We start from the raw sequence: 23,920 nt of genomic DNA on the forward strand, positions 1-23,920 counted from the left end.
TTTTCTGTGGACAACAGAGTAAATCATAGCTGAGAGGGTGAAGAGGTTATATTGTAAAGATTCTTCAGGACCTGAGTGGAGAGATCCTGGCCATAAACCCTTAGGCCAGGGGATACTCTCCAAGCATTGGGCAACACTCATACCTCATTCACATCTCAGAGCCCAGTACCCAAAGGGCAGCTGCTGGCCACTGGCTGCTTTTGTGCAAATTAGAAAAAACTCTACCTCTGGTCAGAAATGGCTGCACTGTGTACAAACTGTAAGGCGATACAGGCTTTCAGCTAATCACAAAGGTCACCCATTCCTCGGGGCAGCTTTAGTCTCATCAGGGAACATGGTTTGGTGAATAGAGCGCAAGATGCAGTGGAGCCTTCTTGGATGGTTCACTGTGCCATGCACAGACCACAGACCATATCTGACTGTCCTACCAAAGCAGGGGACACAAGATGCCCTAATGCGAGACGCAACCCAGGAGACACGTTCTGGTCACTCCATATGAAGGATAATGTTCTATCTTTCACCCCTTCAGGGCCTTGGCCAGATGGAGCTCCCTGCAAAGCAGCTTTGGTCCAGTGAATTACCTGCTCCTGGAGAAAGATGTGCGCCTGGCCCTGGCTGTTGGGCTTGATACAGCGAATGTAGTGGGGTGTGGTGCTATGCAGAACCTGTAGAAGCTGCTCCAGGGAGGCCTGTTGTGGGGAGACGGGTCAGGCAGATTGGGGATGCCTGTGGGCATCAGCTGGGCCCCAGTTACTGACTGCATCAGACATCTGAGGCAGTCCTCACAGCCCTGAGATGGGGATCCTCCCAGGCTCTGGGATGGTTATGGGAGGTGCTCACTGAGTTTGAGCACCTCCTGGCCTGCCCTCCTACTGCTCCTCACCTCCACCTCCAGGGAGCTTCCTGACCTGTGATCCTACACCTGGTTGCTCTCTGCTCCCCTTCCCCCACTCTCACTGAAGCAATCTTCTTAGAGGAGAACAATCTCAGAAGCCACTGCCATTCATTCAGGCAACAGTTGTTCTCATTAAGACCACCCTATGTGCCAGGACAAGGACATGGTGAGTCTGCTGCTCCAAGCCCAGGGTCTGATGGGCCAGACATGGGGTTGGCCCCCTGAATGGTGTGTCTGAGGCTAGGCAGGAAAGTGCCCACAAAATCTAGGCTCCAACAAAAGTGCTTCCTCCAGGTGATGATTCGGCTGAGGTCTGAAGGAGGAGAAGGCATCAGCTAGGACAAGGGGTGTGGAGGGTGGGAGTGCGGGGGAGAGAGGCAGAGGCAGGGGAAGGGGCATCCCAGGAAGGTGGAGCAGAATGTGCAAGGGCTGAGATGGCAGAAAGCATAAGATGCTAAGGAGGTGACAAATCTGCTAGCCAAGGACAGCTTGAGCAGGAAGTTGTCGAACTGGGAATGGACCAGGACACAGAGGTTCACAGAACTACTGCTCTTCCGTGATCACACTATCAGCAGTGGGTGAGAGGCCCTCACTGTCTTCCCCCACCCAAACCCCTAGGCTTCCAATCATGTTAATTATCTGTCAGTCTCCTGTCTCAGTCTTCCATGTGAGACTATCAACCCCATGCAGACTGGGACCATGTCTACTTGACCTGTCAGTGTTCCCTGGCACAGTACTGATCCTGGGAGGTGCTCAGTAAATGTTTGAGATTGGTGAGTGAGCCAAGCATGTCATACCAGTGCCCCCCAGGCCCACCTTGAACTTGGACACGACGGTCAACACAGGGGCTCTGCTCTGGCCAGAGGGCTGCTCCTCGGGATCAGTAGGAAACAGCACCTTGAGCAGGGGGTCCCAGGATTGCTGGAGGAGCCTGTTCAGCTCAGGGGGGACAGGGTCCTATTGGACAAGGACAAGGGCTGCAGGTAAGGCCAGGTGGAGTGTTACCCAGGGCTGTCAGAAAGTCTGCCAGCCCTGCCCACCAGGCCTCCACAAGATGGCTTCTATGGCAGCCCAACTGTGACAGGAGTCATTTCTGAGCAGCTCATGCCTGATTAGCAGGCACCTCAGGCAGGTAGGCCCAAGAGGTGACTCTGGACTCTTGGAAGATGTTCAGGAGAGAGAGAATGCACGACTGGAAACTTCCATGTATGGGCAGCAATGAGTCAACACCTCATTCCATGCAGGCCCCTACAAACCATGGCCCAGCCCTCACCTTGTTCTTCTCTACCAGGCCTGCGGTGTGGTACTGCACCGGCCCTGCGTAATGTACCACAATGAAGCTGGGCTCCTGGCTTAGCTTGTTGTGGCCTAGGCAGGGGTTGCCTGCCAGGGCTCTCTCGATGCGTGTCTGGAGCTGGGTTGCACTGCTTGGCCGATTAAGGCGGCATTCCTGTGTGGGATGGGATGGAGTCAGCCACACAGTGAGACACGCTCACCACAACCCTCACAGTCCCCACACCCTGTAGTCCCCTCTGGCAGCAGAGCTGTCATACAGGCATCACAGTGACCCTAAGAGGAAAGGATCATAGGGATTAGCAAGCCCATTTGGCAGATGGAAAGACAGAGGCACAGAGGGCACAGTATAGCCTCCAAGGCCCCAGAAAGGCCCAACTCTGGTGCTCAGCATACTAGCTGACCCCACCTCATTTATAAGGGAGCAGATGCTTATGGGGCTCCCCTCGATGAGATCCAAGCAGGTCTGGTTGTCCTGGTAGTTGACAAATGACCACTCCAGGCCCTCAACTGTGTATTCCTCCTAGGGGACAAAAGTGGGGGTTGGGTAGCAGGAGAAGGCAACTGTGAACTGAGGCCCAGATGGCTCATCCATGGCTGGGCCTCAGTACCACAGCATATTCCAGAAAGACATCAAAGAAGGAACTAAAGGCTCCTGGTAAGGTCTGGGAAGGAGCATTCCACTTCTCACCTGTTGAGCCTTTAGGTAGTGAGCCACAAAGTGCTGCTGCAGCTTCTCGTTGGCATAGTTGATGCACAACTGTTCCAGGCTGTTGTTGGGAAAGGACTCAAATCCGTACACATCCAGCAGGCCTGAGAGGATGGGGGAGAGCCCATGGAACTATTGCAGGGGACTCCAGGAGCCCAGGGCGAAGCCTCACACTTAGCAGCCTGGAGATGAAGCTGAATGAGTGTGATCCCCAGCCCTGGGCACAGCATACACCCCGCCTTGGGGTGGGGCCCATCTCTACTTTGCAAAGAGCAGGAAGAAGAGCTGAATGAGGTTGAGGGGCAGCCTAGGGAACATTTTCTGTGTCCAATTCAGTTTGGAGGGCCTTGATCTTACCAGCCTAGCTGGTATCTAGCATTCCACTGTCCCTTGAGTCAACTTCACATCTCTGAGCTTTACTTCCTCCCCTACCTGACTATCCCACCCTAATTCCAATCATGTTAGCATGTTCTACCAGCCTATTTTGCCTATCCCCCTACTGCTCTTCTGAGGCTGGAGATGGGTGTCAGGAGAGAGGACGGGCCCTCACAGACAAGGCACCATCTGAGTTGGCCTGGACTCAGGCAGACCAAAAGCACCTGCCCAAACACTGGTAGATGAGGAGATGGGGGTGCAGAGAGGGGAAAAGAGCTGCCTGAAGTCACACAGTGGACTCCACTGTTCTTTTTCTGAAGGAGTGCTCCCCGAAAGGTGAGCCCCTGCTACCTATGAAAGTGGTCCAGGAGTCAGGGTCTGCACAGATGCTGCTATTGATCACGGATACCAGCCAGTCAAAAAGCCTGTTGGGGTGGGAATAGAGGGAGAGAGGACTCTGGTGAGAGGTCAGCTGAGCCTGAGGGTGGCAAGATTGCTCCTCCAGCAAGGGTGCCACACTGAACAGCCTGTATCCCAAAGGGTCAAACCCTTTCCCATGGTTTCCCTGCCCATCCTGGCTTGCCCTATTACAAATGCAGACTATGGCTGTGCCTGTTTCTAGGTATACATAAACCTGACCTGTCTTTTCAGCAAGACAGAACACCGGACTAGACTGTGGGGCTAGATAGGGAGTAGGTCTCCAATTGGCTGGACACCCAGCTGGTGTCTTGACTAAAAGGGAAGGGGCTGATGAGCAGGTCTGAGCGGGGCCTGTAAAGAACCAAGTTCATTAGACTCCCCTGCAAAAGTAGACCTGTGGTACCTAGAGCTCAAGACCCTGCCACATCCCCCCACTCAGTCCCATACAAGTGGGCTCTGAGTCACCTGAGGGCAGGTGGCATCCTGTGCTCTGGGCCATCCCCACCCTTAGAAGATGAGGTCACTTTCCTGGGGACATATACAGTACATTAAGGAATCTTTTTTTTTTTTAATTTTATTTATTTATTCATGAGAGACAGAGAGAGAGAGGCAGAGGGAGAAGCAGGCTCCATGCAGGGAGCCCGATGTGGGACTCGATCCCAGGTCTCCAGGATCATGCCCTGGGCTGAAGGTGGCGCTAAACCGCTGAGCCACCTGGGCTGCCCTAAGGAATCTCTTATAGCTTTTTTTTTTTTTTTTTTTTTTTAATGATAGTCACAGAGAGAGAGAGAGAGAGACAGAGACACAGGAAGAGGGAGAAGCAGGCTCCATGCACCGGGAGCCTGATGTGGGATTCGATCCCGGGTCTCCAGGATCACGCCCTGGGCCAAAGGCAGGCGCCAAACCGCTGCGCCACCCAGGGATCCCTCTTATAGCTTTTCTTAACGTGACTGTTCTGGAACTTACTGCAACCCAGTTGCTGGTTTCTGTTTTGCCACAGGGGCTTCAAGAACCCATGTGAGGTACTAAACACAAGTGATACAGTGACCCGATGTCTATCCCGTATGAAACGTTCTGCTTCACACAGGCTCACTCTGCCTGTGGTCGTCATATTTTATTTTATCTGCTTATTTTGCAGTGACTTGACACAAAGGCTTTAAAAGTCTTTGGCTTGAATTCAGGTTTGAGGCAATGGGAACGGAGTTTCTTGCTGAGCTGGGGCCAGTCTAAGCCCAGCTGCCCTGGGCCATTTTCATCTCAGTGATCTTATTCCCTCAGTAGTGCCTCTCAGGCTCTTGACTCTTCAAGCAATTCATGAAAGCAGGGGGACCCCCCTCCCCAGTGCCCAAATTCCCATAAGCACATGCACACACACATACATGTGTTCTGTCCCATAGTTTTGGAGGATTGTGAGCCACCTGACACCTTTAGTTGGTACCCTGAAGGTTCTCAGAACCCGTGGTGAGAAATCACCCCAAACCACATGGCCAGAGTATGGAGATGACCAAGTAACTGACCAGGAAAAACCCAGGACCCCCACCTTCACCATGTTCTGGGCTCCCACTTGCTGCACACTGTGTTGTCCAAGACTGTGGGCCAAGCTTCTAGTTCTATCAATTTCCCCAGGTAACATAAAGAGATGAAGTACAAAGACACATAGAGACAGAGAAGCCTATTCACCCACAGGTCTAAACCTGGAACTCTGAGGGCCTCAGATTACCTTTGGGGTCTGCTCTGCCAGTGGAGAGCTAGGCAGGCTTTTCTCACTCATTGCCAAGGGCAAGGCAGACTCCTATACTTTAATAATGAGCCAAATCTAGCCCAGAATGTGGCAACCTCCCCATGCAGTGTACTCTGGAATTAAGATCAGAGGCCTTGCTCAAGGAAAACCCAGGAGCTACTCCCTGCTATCCCCAAAGGTCTGGGAAGCAGGGAGAGAAATGCATCTGCTTTATCTCAAAGCCTTCACCATGAGCCTGGGCCTACTGCCTGATGCTATCTGGACCAACACCAGATGAGGGGAGAACCTGGAAGGGGGGCAGGGCCCAGAGTGCTCACCGTGCATAGACTAGTTTGGCCAGACAGTCCCTGCGTGTGTCACACTCAGCTCGGGAGCAGGGCTTCCGGAACACTTGCTGCTGTCTGCCCGCCCTGATGGTTCTAATCTGCAGTGTCTCTAGCAGTGGGTCTTCTGGAAGCTGCAGCAGTGAGGCTGATGTCCTGATAGAGCCTGAGAGGGACAAATCACCCTCCATCCAAAGAGCCCTCTTCACAAGACAATGTAAAGTCATCACTGGAACCATGACCTATCCAACAGGACTGAATAAACCTAGGTTCTGGTGCATGAGACTTGCCCAAGGTAGAGGCAGGACTTGAACCCAGGACTTCTACATACCAGTCCATACTGCTACATGTGGGACAAATAATTTTATAAACCTTCTTATTTTCAACTGCAAAACACAGATGCTGCTGTTTGCCTCACCAGAGATGGGGTGAGTAGTAACATCCATGGTTTCATCAAGGGCATTGCACTCCAAATTTCACCCTCTGGCCACCCAGACCCACCAATGTCGGCCTTTTTCCAGACGGGGTGTGCCCTGCTCCCTGGGTGTGTGATCAAAGCCTGAGACACAGGCCCCCACCCTATCCTCACACTTGGCATCACCCATCAGCTGGCAGGGCTGGGCTTCATCCTCAGAGTCAGCAAACCGGATGTTGCCGAGGTGCAGCAGTCCAGCCAGGACCTGAGCGGGCAGGAGAGGACAGACACGATGTAAGCTGTTTCTTAAGGGCTGGAGCCTAGCCCGGGAAGGGCCCCTCTCTTGCTGAATATAATCACAGAATTATTATTATTAACAGAATAATAATAGAAGCTCCTAACCGATGCCCATTTACTACATCACTCTGCCAGGCACAATTCTAGACAAGTTACATGCATCACTTTGTTTAATCTTTTCAATAGTCAATGAGGAATGTGCTGTAATGATGCCTATGACAGAAGTGACAAAGGTGGTTAAATCATAAGCCTACAGGGGTCCTGGCTGGCTCAGTGAAGCATGTGACCCTCAATCTTGGGGTTATGAGTTCGAGCCCCACAGTGGGTAGAGATTACTTAAAAAATAAGTAAATAAATAAAATCTTTAAATCACAAGCCTATAGGCTACAGACTTGGTTAAAGACAAAAGCAGGGGGCAGCCCAGGTGGCTCAGTGATTTGGTGCTGCCTTCGGCCCAGGGCCTGATCCTGGAGACCTGGGATCGAGTCCCACGTCGGGCTCTCTGCGTGGAGCCTGCTTCGCCTTCTGCCTGTGTCTCTGCCTCTCTCTCTGTGTCTCATGAATAAATAAATAAAATCTTAAAAAAAAAAAAAAAAAAAAAAAAAGACAAAAGCAGGGTAAGAACCCAGGAAGTAGGGCAGCCTGGGTGGCTCAGCAGTTTAGTGCCACCTTCGGCCCGAGGCATGATCCTGGAGACCCAGGATCGGGTCCTACATCGAGCTCCTTGCATGGAGCCTTCTTCTCCCTCTGCCTGTGTCTCTGCCTCTCTCTGTGTGTCTCATGAATAAATAAATAAAATCTTAAAAAAAAAAAAAAAAGAAGAACCCAGGAAGTCTGATTTCAGATGCCTCCCAGGGCAGCCAGTGGGGCTCCTAAGTCACCCAATGACCGTCTCTGTACCTCCCCTTCTCTAGGAGCAGACTGAGAACACCACTCTTGTTACTACCTATGGGCCAGGATCACTTCTGTGTGGCCAGTGGGGGTTTGGCCCTGGCTCCCTCTGGCCTTTTCTCAGCACTGTTGGGCTTCTGACAGCTCAGCCTGGGGTAGGATCTGTGATTTTGGTCTCTGTACAGTGGTTCTCTGTCAGTCCACATTGTACAGTGGACTCTGCACTCACTGATCCACATGGTTGAGTCCCCTGGGGCTGTAAAGCAAGACTCATAGGTCCAGCAGCCTGGAAACCCTTAGACCCTTATCAGGAGAGCAGGGCCTCTCCTACCATTCCTGTCTGGTCCCAGGCAGGGTGTCTTTACATGCTATCAGCTTTGCCACAACTTACCTTGGCAGAAGACTGCTGTGCCTAATGGGTGGAGGGTCAGGATACTGCCAAACCAACACTGCTGTCCAGAACCCTAGTGTTGTCCACTTGCCCTGGGCTTGTCCCCATGCGCTATCCCTCTGACCAAGCTCTGACCTGATGGTGCTTCTACTGGACATGATCCCCTCCATGCCTGGGCAGCCCCCATCTAGAGGTAGAGGTCACTTTCCACAGCACAGCCATCTTCCTGCAGAGGCTTCCCTGTGTCTGCTGCCAGCCTATCCTCTATATCCCCTCCTGGTGCTCTGGTGGGTAAGGAGGTGATGGGGCAGGGAGGTAGTCAGCCCTGTCAGCAAAGACAGAAGGGAGAAGGGAGGCCACCAGTGGGATGAGAGGGGCCCAGCTCACCTGGGTCAGCATTCTACCCAAGAGGAGGGAAAAGTTCAAAGTCGGAATTACTACATTTGGTACAAACTGTCACTTAGTGATGTCTGACCTTGAGGAGGTCACTTTACCTCCTAGTTTTCTAAAGTATAAGAATGGGAAAAATCTCCATACATGCAGGACTATTGAAAAAACCAAATGGACTAAGAGGTATGAACATGATTTCAAAATCTGAATACACTAGACAAACCTGTGATAGCACTGCTTCTCTAGTCTGATCACTTCATTAATAACTGACTTGGGCACTTGCCCCCTGCCCCCCACACTGTGTGAGGTTTTGTACCACAGCACTGTATACTCAATCACTGTCCTTTATGCCCTGTCTGCCGTGATGCCCTGTCCAGGTTCAGAGGCACAGGGGGCAGTTGAATCCTTAGAGATTAGACATTGGGGATTAAAGTCCTAGATCTACAGAGTTCAGAAAAGGGAACTATGAAAGTGGCTGCCCATTTGTCACCTCTGCCAAATAAATAGAAGAGGTGTGTCTCTTCTTCTAACCTGAAAGATGTTGTTCTGAGTGGGGTTGTCGATGCCCAAATGAAGCATGGCCTCTCTGGTCACCTCGAAACAATCCTCTGAAAAGGAATCCAAGTCACAGCCCAGTGTCAGGACCAGAGGTCAGCAGGGGCATCGAGGGGTGATGAAGGCAGGCCCTGTGTAGAGGGTAAGTGGGTACTGATGGGCCAGCCCAGGGTGCTGGACAAGGCTCCCCCTACCTTCCAAGGTCCTCTCTGGGTTGGGCAGCCAAGAGAAGGCTGCTCCCTCGGGGAGGTGCCACTGGAGCCTCTCGTCCGTGCTGGCTCCTTTACAGATCTGTGGGGAGGGGTGGGCGGGTGGCTGAAGTGATGGTGTAAGGAAGCCCAGGCCTGCATAAGCCTGGGGTTGCCATGAGAGGAGAAATGCTTTGACTTCACAAGGCTGAGAGGTTCCTGAACAGAGCCCAGGGCAGGCCCAGGGACAAAAGCCACAGCAACGGTTCTGAATGTCTCCAACCTGATGCAAAAAAAACCTGTTGAGGAGGCCTGTGGTCTGATGAAGAAAGATGACTCCTGTTTGAGGAGCCCCCAGGTCCCATCTGAGAAGGGAGACATCCTATTTATGTATGACCCAAAGTCTGATGGGAAACACATCAGACACAGCTCTAGCAAAGCCCTCATTCTGTTCGAGATAGTTGCCATTCTAAGAGTCCTCAGTCTAATGAGGGTGACACAGTCCCAATCTCAAAGACTTTTTGGTCTGATAGTGAAAGCAAATGCATCTTCATGTCAAAACCATCCTGGGAGCCAAGGTCCAGCATGAGGCAGAAGTGTTGCATACAGTCTGTAGGAGTATGTGGCGGCATCACCAAAAGCCAAGTGACAAGGCAGGCCTGGAACATGGTGGAGCTGGAGAGGAGGGTTTGGAGGCTCAGACCCATCTCCACCCTAAATCTGGGCAGCTGGGGGCCCAGCTTGACACAAACCTGGTAGAAGATGTGGAAGTTCCTCTCACTGGAGGCCTGGCAGGCCACTCGAGTTTTCTCTAGGAGGTACGTCTGGACTGCAGCTCCAGTCATCTGCTGGGCCCTGAGCACAAGCAGATAGCCATTTAGTAAGTACTTACTATCTGCCAGAATGCAACCGTGCCACTCCCCCCAAAGCTCTTCCACTTAGCCAAAGTGGGTCTTGAGGACTAGGGACCACTCAGCAGGTCCTTGGGTGGTCTGGAACATTCCCCTGTGACCAGCTCCAGTGGACAGGGCCAAACCCTCTATTTATCATTTTGTCCCATCTCAAGGCAGAACAGAAGCCCCAGGTTCAAGCTCAGGGGTATAGCCCAGAGAGGTGGTAGTTTAACTAAAAGTCCCTGAGCAAGGGTAGAAGCCAGGAGGAACTCACAGGCCATGACAAGCACACTGCCTCAGTGTCCCTAAGGCTGGGAGTTGCTAGAATTCTCCAGGTTCAAAAATCACCCTCGGGTTCATTTATCCCACAAACATCACATGCCAAGAGGAGAAGGGTTCTGCCACAGGTGTAGCCCAGGCTAGAAACTGCCCTGGCCACTTTCAGACTCCCCATCCCGTCCTCCCATCAGCCAGAGGGGCAGTAGTCATTACCTGTTCAGCTGGAGCTGGATGAACTTCCCAAAGCGACTGCTGTTGTTATTCCTCAGTGTGCACGCGTTCCCTACAGATCACATACCTATGTTTATAGCGCTCCCCCATGTTGACAGGGTCCTCATGGACCAATGTGGGGGGGGGGCATGTCTCTATCAAGTCACTGAATGGCCCCTCTGTGAGTTTCCATGTCACAGAGGGCAGGACTAGGGAATGGGCACCTGGGCTTCAGCAAACGTGTTTCAGGAGAGTTAGAACTTTTTCGCGATGAATGGAATAAGCAAGTCTAGGTTGTCAGGGAATGTCTTCTTTGAAGAGAAAGGACCAAAACCAACCAGCTGTCACTGAGTGAGACAACATCTAGGTACAACAGACCTATCTCCAGGAAGCATCTGGGCAGCTGTGGGCCCTGCCTGACACATCTAAGCTGGAGTCCCACATAGACGCTAGCTTATGAGTATTCTTAGTCAAGTCCCCTTCTCTGAACCATTAGAAAGCCATATATAAGAACAGGATTTGAACTAGGTGAGCCACGAGGTCCTCTCCAGCACACCATTACATCTGCCTAGGCTAGAGAAGTGGATGACTCTAATAGAAGGAGGCCAAGGGGACCTGGGAGGAGGTTGAGGGTCCAAGGTAGTGACTGAGAAGGTCTCATCCTTCAGCTCCCAGAGATGGACTCAAACGACTACCCCTTTCCCTGAAAGGTCTGAGGAAATAGAATTGAGGTACTGTGCAGAGGACACTGAGCTCACCAAAAGCTTCCATGACAGGGTTGGAGTTTAAGATTCGCTGCTCGATCCTCTCTGCGATCTTGTGGCTCTCCCAGGATGTGGGTGAGGCAGCCACCACAGCGTAGAACTTCATCAGGCAGCGGGACGTCCATGTCTGCAGCAGAAACAGCCATGTGAAGAAAAAAAAAAAAAAAAAAGGGATCCCTGGGTGGTGCAGTGGTTTAGTGCCTGCCCTTTGGCCCAGGGTGCGATCCTGGAGACCCGGGATCGAATCCCACGTCAGGCTCCTGGTGCATGGAGCCTGCTTCTCCCTCTGCCTGTGTCTCTGCCTCTCTCTCTCTCTCTGTGTGACTATCATAAATAAGTAAAAATTAAAAGAAAAAAAAAAAAAAGAAACAGCCGTGTAGGAGCAGTGTCCCCATTCTCTCCCACCACACCTCAGGATATGGTACCCACTAGACCCCTCTTCTTCACCAGGCACGCTGCTGCCCACATGGGGGGATGTTTTCAACTGTGTCCTTGGACAAGGCACTTCCCCCATCTGTGAAATGGAGTGTGGGGGGTTTGCTCACTTTTGCTGCTCCTAGTTCCAGAGGACACCTTTAAAAAACGAAGGAAGCTGGGATAGAAAAGAGACAACCCATCTTGACCTGGGCAGGCTACTCAGTGTCTCTGAGGGCTCACAGGAAATAATGACTACTCTGTGGCAGACACTGAGCTAATAAGGATGCTTTCTGTGCATTTTCTTACTACACCTATTGATGCAGGTGCCAGGACATACCTGTCTTCAAAATGAAACTGAGGCAAAGAAAAAATTTGAACTTATTGAAGACCATACATCTAGTAAATGACACAATTCTGATTTATAACCAGGCAATCTAATTAGAAAATTCTCATTTTTTTTTGTTTTTAATCAGTTGAAATGAGGCACATTTTCATTTCCAATTGTTTGTTGCCAGAACACAGAAATAAAATAGATTTTTACATACTGACTTTGTAACCTATTACTTTGCTTAACCCTGTGTGCTTTTAAGTTGTAGTAACTTTTGTAAACTTTCAGGTCTTTTTATGAGGTAGATGTTCCCTTCTATTTTCTGAAAGACTGTGTAGAACTGGTGACATTACCTCCTTAAATACTTGGTAGAATTCACAAGTAAGCCACCTGGGCCTGGGGCTGTCTTTCTGACCAGGTTTATTATTATGACTTCAGCACCTTTCATAGATAAAGGCCTATATATTTCTTCTTGTGTGAGCTCTGGAAGTTTGTGTCTTCCAAAAGATTTCTCATTTCAACTAAATAGTAGCATTTATTGGAATAAATAATCTCTCATCAATCTATAGGATCTATAGTGATATCTATTCTTTGTCCTTTTTTTAAAAAAGATTTTATTTATTTATTCATGAGAGGGAGAGAGAGAGAGAGAGAGGGAGAGGGAGAGAGAGAGAGAGAGAGGCAGAGACACAGGCAGAGGGAGAAGCAGGCTCCATGCATGGAGCCTGATGCAGGACCTGATCCCGGGACTCCAGGATCACACCCTGGGCCGAAGGCAGGCGTTAAACCGCTGAGCCACCCAGGGATCCCCTAATACCTAATTCTTTGATTCCTAATAATTGGTAACTCGTGAATTTTTCACTTTTTAAAGTTCAACTAGGATGTTATCAATTTTATTAATCTTTTTAAAGAAATGGCCTTTGAGGGCAGCCCTGGTGGCGCAGCGGTTTAGCGCCACCTGCAGCCCAGGGTGTAATCCTGGAGACCCAGGATCGAGTCCCACGTCAGGCTCCTGCATGGAGCCTGTTTTTCCCTCTGCCTGTCTCTCTCTCTCTCTGTCTCTCATGAATAAATAAATAAAAATCTTAAAAAAAAAAAAAAAAAGAAATGGACTTTGACTTCATTTATTATGTTATTTTTGTTTCCTATTTTATTGATTTTTCACTTTATTTCCTTCTTTTTTTATTTTTATTTTAATTTAAATACTTATCAGGTGACAGTTCAATGTTGGTTTCAGGGGTAGAATTCTACTGGTTTCAGTAGAATTCATTTACTTACAATACCCAGTGCTCATCATAACAAGTGTCCCCCCACCTCCCTCCATCAACCCTGTTTTTTCTCTACCTTCAAGAGTCTCTTATAGTTTGTTTCCCTCTCTTCCCACACCTCTCCCATATGTTCTGTTTTGTTCCTTAAATTCCACATGGATGAAATGACATGGTGTTTGTCTTTCTCTGATTGACTTATTTTGCTTAGCACAATATACTCCAGCTCCATCCATGTCATTGCAAATGGCTAAGATTTCATTCTTCTTGATGGCTGAGTAATATTCCATTGCATATATACACATCACATCTATTTTCTTTTAATTTAAATTTTAGGTAGTTAACATACAGTGCAATATTGGTTTCTTTTATCTCCTTATTTTGGGTTTATTCTTTTTTCTCCTACTTGTTTAAAGTGGAAGTTCAGATCATTAGAGTTCTTTATTCTTCCCTAATTAAGCATTTAATGCTACAAATTTCCCTCTAAGCACTGCTATTGTTTCTAAAGATTTTGATATGTCCTATTTTCCTTTTCATTCAGTTCACAGTATTTTCTAACATTCTTTGTTTATCTTTGCCCATAAGCTATTTAGAAGAGTGTTAATTTCCAAATGCTTTGGATATTTTCCAGGTATCTTTATTACTTATTTTTAGCTCAGTTCTACTCAGGAGAACACAGTTTGCATGATTTTAATCTTTTCAAATTGAGATTTGTTTTAATGGCTCAGAATGTGGTCTGTTGGTGAGTGGATCACTTGTACTTGAAAAAAAATGCTGAAATCTCAAACTATAATTTTGATTTTATCAAATTTTCAGTCCCAATTTTTGCTTCATGTTATTTTGAAATCGTACACATTTAGTATTATCTTCTTTTTTTAAAGTGTTATTTTTTTTTCAGTAATTTCTACAGCTAACATGGGGCTTGAACTCATAACCCCAAGATTAAGAGTCACATGTTCTTTCCGACTAAGCCAGGCACCTACCCCTAAAATGTTCTTTGTTCCATACCAATATAACTGCTTCAGCTTTCCTTTGATTAGTGTTGGAATGTATCTCTTCCCATTCTTTTACTATGAACCTACCATATAATTATAGTGGGTTTCTTGAAGACTTACAACTTGAGTCTTGCCTTTAAAAAAAAGTTAAAAAAAAAAAGTAATCCAAAGGACGCCTAGGTGGCTCAGTGGTTGAGTGTCTGCCTTTGGCTGTGGTCATGATCCTGGGGTCATGGGACAGAGTCCTGCATTGGCTCCCCACAGGAAGCCTGCTGCTTCTCCCTCTGCCTAGGTCTCTGCCTCTCTCTCTCTCATGAATAAATAAATAAAATCTTAAAAAAAAAAGAAAAAAAGAAATCCAATCTGACATTCTTTGTCTTTTAATTGGAGTGTTTAGTCTATTGTCATTTAATGTAATAATCACTATGGCTAGGTTTAAGTCTACTATCTTATTTCTTTTTAAAGATTTTATTTATTTATTCATGAGAGACACAGCAACCATGCCCTGAGCCAAAGGCAGGTGCTCAACTCCTGAGCCACCCAGGCATCCTAACTATCTTATTTCTTTGTGATTTGTTTCACGTGATCTTTGCTACTTTTTTCTTCTTTTACGGCTGAGTTTAGTACTTTTATGATTGTATCTCCACAGTAAATTGTTACTATATTTTGCTTTAGAGTGAATTATCTAAAGATTTTTTTTTTAAAGATAGTGAGAGAAAGTTGGGGGTGGGGCAGAGAGAGACTCTTAAGAAGGCTCTATTCCCAGTGTGGAGCCAGACATGGGGCTCAATCTCACAACCATGAGATTATGACCTGAGTTGAAATCAAAAGTCAGATTCCCAACCAACTGAGCCACCCAGGCGCCAAACCGCTGCGCCACCCAGGGATCCCGAGTCTTTACTTTAAAGTGAAATAATCTCCATGTCCAATGTGGGGCTTGAACTAACAACCCTGAGATCAAGAGCTGTATGCTCTACTGACTAAGCCAACCAGGCATCCCTTGTTTTCATTTTTATAAAGATATTTGACATTTTTGCTGGTAATAGAATTCTAGATTGATAGAAACTTTCTTTAAAAAAACAAACAAGGATGCCTGGGTAGCTCAGTGGTTGAGCGTCTGTCTTCAGCGCAGGGTGTGATCCCGGGATCGAGTCCCGCATCAGGCTCCCTATATGGAGCTTGCTTCTCCCTCTGCCTATATCTCTGCCTCTCTCTCTTTCATGAATAAATAAAATCTTAAGAAAAAAAACTTTTTTTTTTTTAATTTTTATTTATTATAGTCACAGAGAGAGAGAGAGAGAGAGAGAGGCAAAGACATAGGCAGAGGGAGAAGCAGGCTCCATGCACCGGAAGCCCGATGTGGGATTCGATCCCGGGTCTCCAGGATCGCGCCCTGGGCCAAAGGCAGGTGCCAAACCACTGTGCCACCCAGGGATCCCGAAAAAAAACTTTTTAAATTAAGTAATCTTTATGACCAAAGTGGAGCTCAAAGTCACAACCCTTGAGATCGAGTTACATGCTCTACCGATTGAACCAGCCAGGTGTCCCAACAGATATTTTCTTTTATCACTTTAAAGATGTTGCTATTACTTTGGGCTTGCAGTTTTTGTTTTGTTTTTGTTTTAAAGATTTATTTAGGGATCCCTGGGTGGCTCAGCAGTTTGGCGCCTGCCTTTGGCCCAGGGCGCGATCCTGGAGACCCGGGATCAAGTCCCATGTTGGGCTCCCGGTGCATGGGGCCTGCTTCTCCCTTTGCCCGTGTCTCTGCCTCTCTCTCTCTCTCTGTGTGACTATCATAAATAAATTAAAAAAAAAAAAAAAAAAAAAAGAGTGGCAACAGGCATCTGTCAAAAAATGCAAGCCCAGGGTTATGCAGTCAATTGATCAACCAACTTTTGGTTTCAGCTCAGGTCATGATCTCGGGGTCATGGGATCAGGCCCTGCATCGGGCTCCATGCTCAGCACAGAATCTGCTTCAGATTCTCTCTTTCCCATGCCCCTCCTGCTCATTCTCTCTCTCTCTCAAAAAATAAATAAATCTTTATTTTTTAAATTTATTTTAAGATTTATTTATTTATTTATGATAGAGAGAGAGAGAGAGAGAGAGAGAGACACACACACACACAGGAGGAGGGAGAAGCAGGCTCCATGCCGGGAGCCTGACATGGGACTAAACCGCTGCGCCACCCAGGGTTCCTGCCTGTTGCCACTGTTATCTTTCTTTCTTTTTTTTTTTTTTAAGATTTTATTTTTTTTAATTTTTATTTATTTATGATAGAGAGAGAGAGAGAGAGAGAGAGAGAAAGAGGGGGGGGGCAGAGACACAGGCAGAGGGAGAAGCAGGCTCCATGCACCGGGAGCCCGACATGGGATTCGATCCTGGGTCTCCAGGATCGCGCCCTGGGCCAAAGGCAGGCGCCAAACCGCTGCGCCACCCAGGGATCCCTATCTTTCTCTTTTTGTAATATTTCTTCGTTTTTCTGGTTCCCACAAAAGTTTTCTCTTTGTTCGGTTTTCAGCAATTTGACTATAATGTGCCTAGGTATGTTTCTTTGTATTTATTTGCTTATTATTTCCTGAACTTCTTGGATCTGTGCTTGCCATCTTTTGTTCATTGTGTAAGATAACACCTCTGATCCACGTGTTCTCTTTCTCCTAGTATAGCAATAACAAATATGGTAGACCATGTGATATTGTACCATAGCTCTCAGATGTGCTTTTCTCTTTCTCTTTTTTTTCTTAAAGATTTTGTTTATTTATTCATGACAGACACAGAGAGAGAGAGAGAGAAAGAGAGAGAGAGGCAGAGATACAGGCAGAGGGAGAAGCAGGCTTCGTGCAGGGAGCCTGACATGGGACTCGATCCCGGGTCTCTAGGATCAGGCCCTGGGCTGAAGGCCGTGCTAAACCGCTGGGCCATCAGGGCTGCCCTTTGTTTCTCGATTTGAATTATTTCTATTGATTTACTGTCAAAATTCACTGATGTATTTATCTGCATGTCTGGTCTGTTGATAAGGATGAGGAATTATTTGTTATATTTTTAATTTTTATCATTTTCATTTAATTCTTTATAGTTTCCATATCTCTGCTAAAGAATCTTCTCTGGAGGGATCCCTGGGTGGCGCAGCGGTTTGGCGCCTGCCTTTGGCCCAGGGCGCGATCCTGGAGACCCGGGATCGAATCCCACATCGGGCTCCCGGTGCATGGAGCCTGCTTCTCCCTCTGCCTGTGTCTCTGCGCCTCTCTCTCTCTCTGTGACTATCATAAATAAATAAAAATTAAAAAAAAAAAAAAAAAGAATCTTCTCTGGAGATACTGATAAGCTCGTGAGAAAAGATATGAGCATTCAGGGTCCCACAAGTTTAAAAACCTACCTCTAGTAAGGATCCTTGGTTGACAATCCTATCCATAAACAAAGATTCTAATCAGTTGCTTAATGAGGCATTAAATATGAATAGAAACTTAGTGATCATCAACTATAATAAACCTCTTTTACAAGATTGACAAATATCACAATAAATGGAGGAAAAGGAATTAGAAGAAAACACAGTCAATGCAAGGAGAAGAAGATAAATAAAAATTATGAAGTATTCTTAAAAATAAGATACTGACTATGAAATCAGACCAGGATGGTGGGAGGTGGTGGGGAATAATATTCAAAGAACAAGAGAGAACTCTTAGAATTAATCTAACAAAAGTTCAAAATTCAAAAAAATTGGAAGGTAGAGAATATCTGCCAGAAGGTCAAACAAAATGTTAAGAGATGGAAGAATAAGTGACAAAAATAAGAATATAGACAATTAAACAAACTTCCTATTAATAACACTAACTTCTAGAAAGATAAAAGAGAGGGGAGGAGATTATTAAATTAGCTATAATACAAATTTACCCCAAACAAAAGAACATGAGTTTCAGGTTAAAAAGAACCCCACAAAATATCCAGCACAGCAAGTGAAAAAAACCCAAAACAACCATGCCAAGACACAGCATTGTGAGTTTTAATACCCATGGATAAAAACGAAGACTGTAAAAGATTTTGGAAAGAAAAACAAATCACCATTATGGACTGGGACTATCATAACGTTAATTCAAAAAATATAGAAGAAAAAAAAATCTTATAAATTTGAAAGAAAATGATTTCCAACCTGGAATTATAAAATCCAGCCAACATATAAAATTTGAGGCAAAATAAATATTTTCAGGTGCACAACAACTAAAAAATCTGCCCTCTATGTACCTTTTTCAGAAAGTTACTAAAGAATGTGCACCATAAAAACAAGGCAGTTAAGAAGTTGAAACCATGGGGACCAACACCAGGAGATGAGGGAGTGGGGGAGAGAGAGTTTGTCTTAGGACAGAGGGCAACGAGGGGATCCCCAGAGTGAGGCAGAGAAGCTCTCAGGTAATAACTGTGTGGCAACAGCCCTTGGCAGCCACCAGTTTAGGTGGGAGACAGAGATGTGGGAGCTCTGGGAAGAACATCACAAAAGGGGATCCCTGGGTGGCGCAGCGGTTTGGCGCCTGCCTTTGGCCCAGGGCGCGATCCTGGAGACCCGGGATCGAATCCCACGTCAGGCTCCCGGTGCATGGAGCCTGCTTCTCCCTCTGCCTGTGTCTCTGCCTCTCTCTCTCTCTGTATGACTATCATAAATAAATAAATTAAAAAAAAAAAAAAAAAAAAAGAACATCACAAAAGAAAAAAAAGGACCTGAGATACTTGCCAGTGGATAGGTGTTATCCAGCTTTGGCGACAAGTTTATAATAAATAATAGGTATACAGAAACTAAAACAAGTGAAAAAACAGGGTAATTATTAAGTAGAGGGAAAGTAAAAATTATATAAGAAAGGACAGTATATTGCTCTGTATACAGTATACTGCTCTGAACAATATATACATGGTTGTAATACTGCATATTAATTAGAAATCGTGGGGATTCCTGGATGGCTCAGAGGTTTAGTGTCTGCCTTCGGCCCAGGGCGTGATCCTGGAGTCCCAGGACCGAGTCCTGCATTGGGCTCCCTGTGTGGAGCCTGCTTCTCCCTCTGCCTGTGTCTCTGCCTCTCTCTCTCTGTGTCTCTCATGAATACAAATAAAATCTTAAAAAAAAAAAAAAAAAAAAAAAGAAAGCGTGATACAATTATATATGTATTTGGGGGTAGAGAAAGAGGGCTAAATCCTTAACATAGTAGGAAATGAACGAATAAGGTCAAAAACTGAAAAATTAATAACAATATAAGGATGTTGTTTAGAAATATGGATACAAATACCCAAATAAACTGCTAGAAGATATGTAAGTAGTTGCCTCTGGAGAGAAGGAATAGTCTTGATAGATAGGGGTCGGGCTGTCATTGTTTTTCTTTGTAAGCCATTCAGTATTGTTTTTGAACTATGTTAATTATGCTACCACTTATTAAAAATAAATTTAAAAAAATACAGACCCAGCAAAAGAACACAGTAGCTGCTCAAAAAGGGTTATTGAGCTCCAGATGCATAGACTTCAAGCCAGGTCTAGTTTCAGCTCCCCAGAGCAATTCTGGAGGACAATGGGCTTCCTCTAGGGAGCTGGGTGTTAGCTATTGCACTGGTCACTTTGAAAGAGTTCTTGAAGATCCTCTCTACACCCAAGTCCAAGGTGTCATCCCTACAGCCTTACACTCTTCACCTGTGTCCTTGTCTGTCTTTCCCAGTGGACTAAGAGCCCCCTGCAAGCCTTATGCTGCATTTTTCATCTCTGTTCCTCTCCCTGCCACTCTTCAGTAGCTAGCCCATAGCCTAGAAGCTGGCAGGTACTCAGTGCTCAGCAATTCTCTCATATGTAAGTATAGGCAAAGGCAGTTCATGGTCTGAAGAATCCCTTGTGAAAGTAAAAGCATTGTGGAAAGGGTGGGGTGACTCAGTGAGCCTTGGCAGGAAGATGGTGAGGACTGGCCTGGTAGCCTCCTTTGACCATCCTTGTGCAACATTCTGTCTCATCTGTTGTGGTTCTGGCACCTAGGGGGCCACATGACCGCATCAAATGCTTCTGGCCCAATGCCCTGTCCTTGCCATCAAGGGCAACCCAGAGAATACAGGTAGGCTACTCCAATAAATCCTTTCCCACAAGTAATCCCAGCTACTTCTAGAGTAGTGCTGCCATGTGCCAAGCATGCCAACAAGCGCCTATGTGCACTGGTTTATTTAACTCTTATAGGTGTCCCATGACTTACATGTTGGGCCTCCTGTCCTTGTCATCTTACAAATGAAAGAACTCATGTTTGCAGAGCCTAAATACCTTTATGATGTGCTCTTAACCATATTTTGGAATCCCAATAGCTGACTTTTGTTTCCAATGGCATCAGAGCTGAGACCTTTGAGGAGAAAATGAAGGCTGAGAGAAAAATTACTTAACCCAGGTTTACTTGGAAGAGCCTGGACTAGAACCCTGTCTATCTCTTGATTTCCTGACTAGTGCTTGCTCACCACCACACATTGACTTCCTGTTTGAGCCAGACTATCTGGAAAATGACTAGGCAGCAAACAAGTCCACAAGAATGACCTCCTTCTTCTCTGCCCATCCCACCAGTCACGAAGTTGACATGGTGGGAAAGAGGCCCTCCTACCTTTCCAGCACCACTCTCTCCGCTGACGATGATAGACTGGTTGACTGGTTCAATCAGGCTCTTGACATTCCTGTATGTCTGTTCACCCACCGTGAAGATGTGGGGCTTCAATTTCTAAAATATCAAGGGGTGAAAGGTCACGTGAGGGAATGCTTGTCTCCAAGGAGTAGTTAATCCAATGATGGCTGAGATGGGGAGGCTGCCAACAGCAGTGCCAGGAAACTTCCTCTAGCAAAACCTCCTGGATATAACAGTGTTAGACCCAACTGTGGGACCCCTATGGTGGCTATATCCATTCATCTTCTCTCAGGATAGAAGCAGCGCTGGCCTTGACCAGTCTATGACCTTAACACTTTGTCCTCCCATTTTATCTTACTTTAATAGTCTTATTCTACTTATTATTTTACATTACTGTATTTTGCAGCATACAAAGAACATTCCTACAAGCTACTGGCTAAAAAAAATCTGTGCATTACTTAGATAGCTAATCCTATTTTATACATGAGGTATTTGAGGTTTGGAGGGGTTAAATTACCTTCCCCAGTCTACTCAGCAGGTAAATGTGACCACATGATTTGAATTCTAAGGCCACTGTTCTCCTTTCCATCAACAAATATTAATTATCCTCAATGTGCTGGGCATTAAACTGGGCACTGGGGAAACAGGGAATCATGACATGGTTTTTGCCTTTGAAGAGGCTGTCAGTCAGTGAGATATGGGCTCTCAGGGAAGACTTGGACACTTAACCATGCATGAGCTTCTAAAGGGTCAGCCCAGCACTGCCTACCTAGCAATGATCACCTACCCACCGCTTCCTGAAGAGAGAACATACTGTTGTGGATAGTATCAGAGCCATCCCTCCCTGCACCTGTTTATGCCCCAGCTGCCTCTTGCCTGAACTGTTAAGAGCCTCCGACTGTTTTCCCTACATCCTGTTTTACCTTCCTGAACCTGACTCCCCCAACTTGCAGAGTAATGATCCCCATGGTGGGCTCCAGTCAGTCCCTCTATCCCCAGGGAAGCAGCACTATGGATTCATTCTGCCTGCTGTGGGGCTTCAGACCCTTTGCCAGCAGCCCTGGCTTATGTCATCCTCCCATCTCATCTACTTCCTCTCTCCTTGACAGCACCTCTCCTGCCGGCAAGTTTGCTCTTGCCTCTCCCTGAAGACATCACGCACTTAAACACCAACTAGCCGACTCCCTGCCTGTACCACCTCCAACCCCATAAGAATTTGTCTCATTCCTCTCAGTGGAAAGGAACACATGCTGAATTTTCTAGAGCACTCCTTATCATATGTTATTTTATTCTTTCCCCAAAAAAGTGGTTTATTAAATATACAAATATACCTTTGTAAATCCTTCCCTTTACTAAAGTCACAAACAAGAAAAAAAAATCCATTGTCCTATGTCCTTATTTTAGGTTCCAAACTCAGTTAAACAAATATTTATTTGACTCTTACTTTGTACCTGCTGTCACGTGTCCAAAATATTTCGGTCGCCCTGGCACCGGCAGACTCTGAATGACTACATGGCTGGTGAATAGACAATGATAGGGAAGCTGCAAGAAGGCCCAGATGAATATGGCAGAACCCTGAGGCCCAGGAAGTGGCGGAGCCTTACCTGGGGCTGAGGAGCAGCATGGTACTCTCTCATCAGTGCTGTTGAGTAGAGCTGAGGGATGGGCTTGAAGGGGTTCAGAGCCACCAAGGTGCAGCCAGCATTGGTGTAGAACGTGTCTGCTGCGTACCGAGCCTGCAAACACCTCAGGACTGAGGCAGAGGCACCTTTAGCAAACTCTGGCTCACATGTAGACACAACTGCCCACACAAACACTGGCCTAACTGTGCTACCTTTGCAATTAGCCAAGTGCCTTTAGATCCCAGCAACTCCCTGGTGAATAGGTACAAGATCTAATTAAGATGAGCCCCAAATCTGGAGCAAAGTCTGCCCTGGAGCCTGGGTGCAGCTGCCAGGCAGAGGTCTGGAGCAGCCCATTTGGCGATCAGGAGTCCTGCCTGCCTTGGTCTGGCCAGGGGAAGCTGTGTGAACTACCCACATCACACCTCCTCCCTTCTGAAGATGCCCCCCCTCCTTTTTTTTTTAAGATTTTATTTTTAAGTAATCTCTACACCCAATGTGAGGTTGGACCCCACAGCCCCGAGATCAAGAATTGCATGTTCCACTAACTGAGCCAGCCAGGCACCAACGGGTGCTTTGGAGACAGCATTCTTGAGGAAAGGGAGGCCCATACCTGTCTCCAGTGTCACAGGATTCACCTTGGTGAGGTCATCCAGCTGGTGCAGTGGGGCTTCCCCACTCAGGAACTTCTGCAGGTCTTTTCTGAGGGATCCCCCGCCTTGGGCATCAGAGCCTGAACTGTGGCCATTAACCTAAGAGGCCATGAGGAAAGGGCCATGAAAGCTGGGACTGAGACCAGGTGGCAGCAATGTAGGGGTGGGGGCCTGAATAGCAAAAAGAACAGGGCTCTAGTATCATAGTCTGGGTGGGTTCGAATTTCAGTTCTGCCACTTACTAAGCCTGTGAGCCTGGATAAGTTACTTAACTTCTCTGAGCCACAGCTTCTTTATTTGTAAGTAAAGGAAAATAAAACCAGTTCGCAGGACTATTGGACAGAAAAATAAGAGATATACAAAGCACTTAGTGCCTGGCACACAGTGTGTACTCAATAAATGAATAAATGCTATTCCCTCTCCTCTTAATAAGCTCCAGCCTACTGGGACTGGGAGGGGTGGGGCCTAACATGGAGGTCTGCTACAGGGGATCGATCACTCACACACTCTCTCTCACATACACACACACAGATGAACCATGGTTTGGGCCTTTTTTGAAAGAAACCATTTAGTTTGTGATGAAAAACCAGCTGTGAGGTAGCTCCACACCTTCATCACCTGGTTCTTGGGGCTTAGATTTAGTCTATTTAGTTATTTTCCTCTGCCCTGGGTCTACTTGAGAGGGAGCCTGGTTTGGAAGTTGGATGAGGTTAAGAATAGGCACCAAAGGGGAAAAAAGCGGTTTCTCCTTGACCCTGGCCCATCCCTGATGCTGAGGTCAGAGCACGGTTAGATTCATGCAAATCCTTCTTCTCTTGGGGGACTGGGGGGAAGGACAATCACAATCTGAGCCATATTTTATGATCAGCTCTAATACAACCAGGGAAGTAGATGAGTATAATGTTCAAGAGCCTAGATCTGAATGCAGATTGTCTGGATTTGAATCCTGATTCTACCACTTACTAGTTGTACAATGTTTTATAAATTACTTAA

The 23,920-nt window shown here is 46.8% G+C and overlaps 2 protein-coding genes across 15 annotated transcripts in view; one reads left to right on the forward strand and one right to left on the reverse strand.

The window, feature by feature from the left end:
- Window positions 1–23,920, forward strand: part of PIGW (phosphatidylinositol glycan anchor biosynthesis class W) — a 46,605-nt gene that overhangs the window by 13,592 nt on the left and 9,093 nt on the right. The window lies entirely within an intron of this gene.
- Window positions 1–23,920, reverse strand: part of MYO19 (myosin XIX) — a 46,709-nt gene that overhangs the window by 8,104 nt on the left and 14,685 nt on the right. For 10 of the 14 annotated variants that reach the window (XM_038548001.1, XM_038548000.1, XM_038547999.1 and 7 more), the window contains 17 exons: window positions 22,888–23,026; window positions 22,257–22,405; window positions 22,097–22,168; window positions 20,635–20,748; window positions 11,024–11,156; window positions 10,269–10,338; window positions 9,636–9,738; window positions 8,890–8,986; window positions 8,672–8,748; window positions 6,346–6,436; window positions 5,751–5,922; window positions 3,624–3,697; window positions 2,880–3,001; window positions 2,598–2,711; window positions 2,169–2,345; window positions 1,712–1,852; window positions 582–689 (listed from right to left, as the gene is read on the reverse strand). In XM_038548001.1, the coding sequence (XP_038403929.1) occupies window positions 582–689; window positions 1,712–1,852; window positions 2,169–2,345; window positions 2,598–2,711; window positions 2,880–3,001; window positions 3,624–3,697; window positions 5,751–5,922; window positions 6,346–6,436; window positions 8,672–8,748; window positions 8,890–8,986; window positions 9,636–9,738; window positions 10,269–10,338; window positions 11,024–11,156; window positions 20,635–20,748; window positions 22,097–22,168; window positions 22,257–22,405; window positions 22,888–23,026 (1,953 nt within the window). The remainder of the gene's footprint in view (window positions 1–581; window positions 690–1,711; window positions 1,853–2,168; window positions 2,346–2,597; window positions 2,712–2,879; window positions 3,002–3,623; window positions 3,698–5,750; window positions 5,923–6,345; window positions 6,437–8,671; window positions 8,749–8,889; window positions 8,987–9,635; window positions 9,739–10,268; window positions 10,339–11,023; window positions 11,157–20,634; window positions 20,749–22,096; window positions 22,169–22,256; window positions 22,406–22,887; window positions 23,027–23,920) is intronic. The other 4 variants (XM_038548006.1, XM_038548007.1, XM_038548009.1 and 1 more) reach the window with 4 other exon arrangements.

Source organism: Canis lupus, chromosome 9 (assembly GCF_011100685.1).
Source record: "Canis lupus familiaris isolate Mischka breed German Shepherd chromosome 9, alternate assembly UU_Cfam_GSD_1.0, whole genome shotgun sequence".
In the NCBI taxonomy this organism is placed as follows: Eukaryota; Metazoa; Chordata; class Mammalia; order Carnivora; family Canidae; genus Canis; species Canis lupus.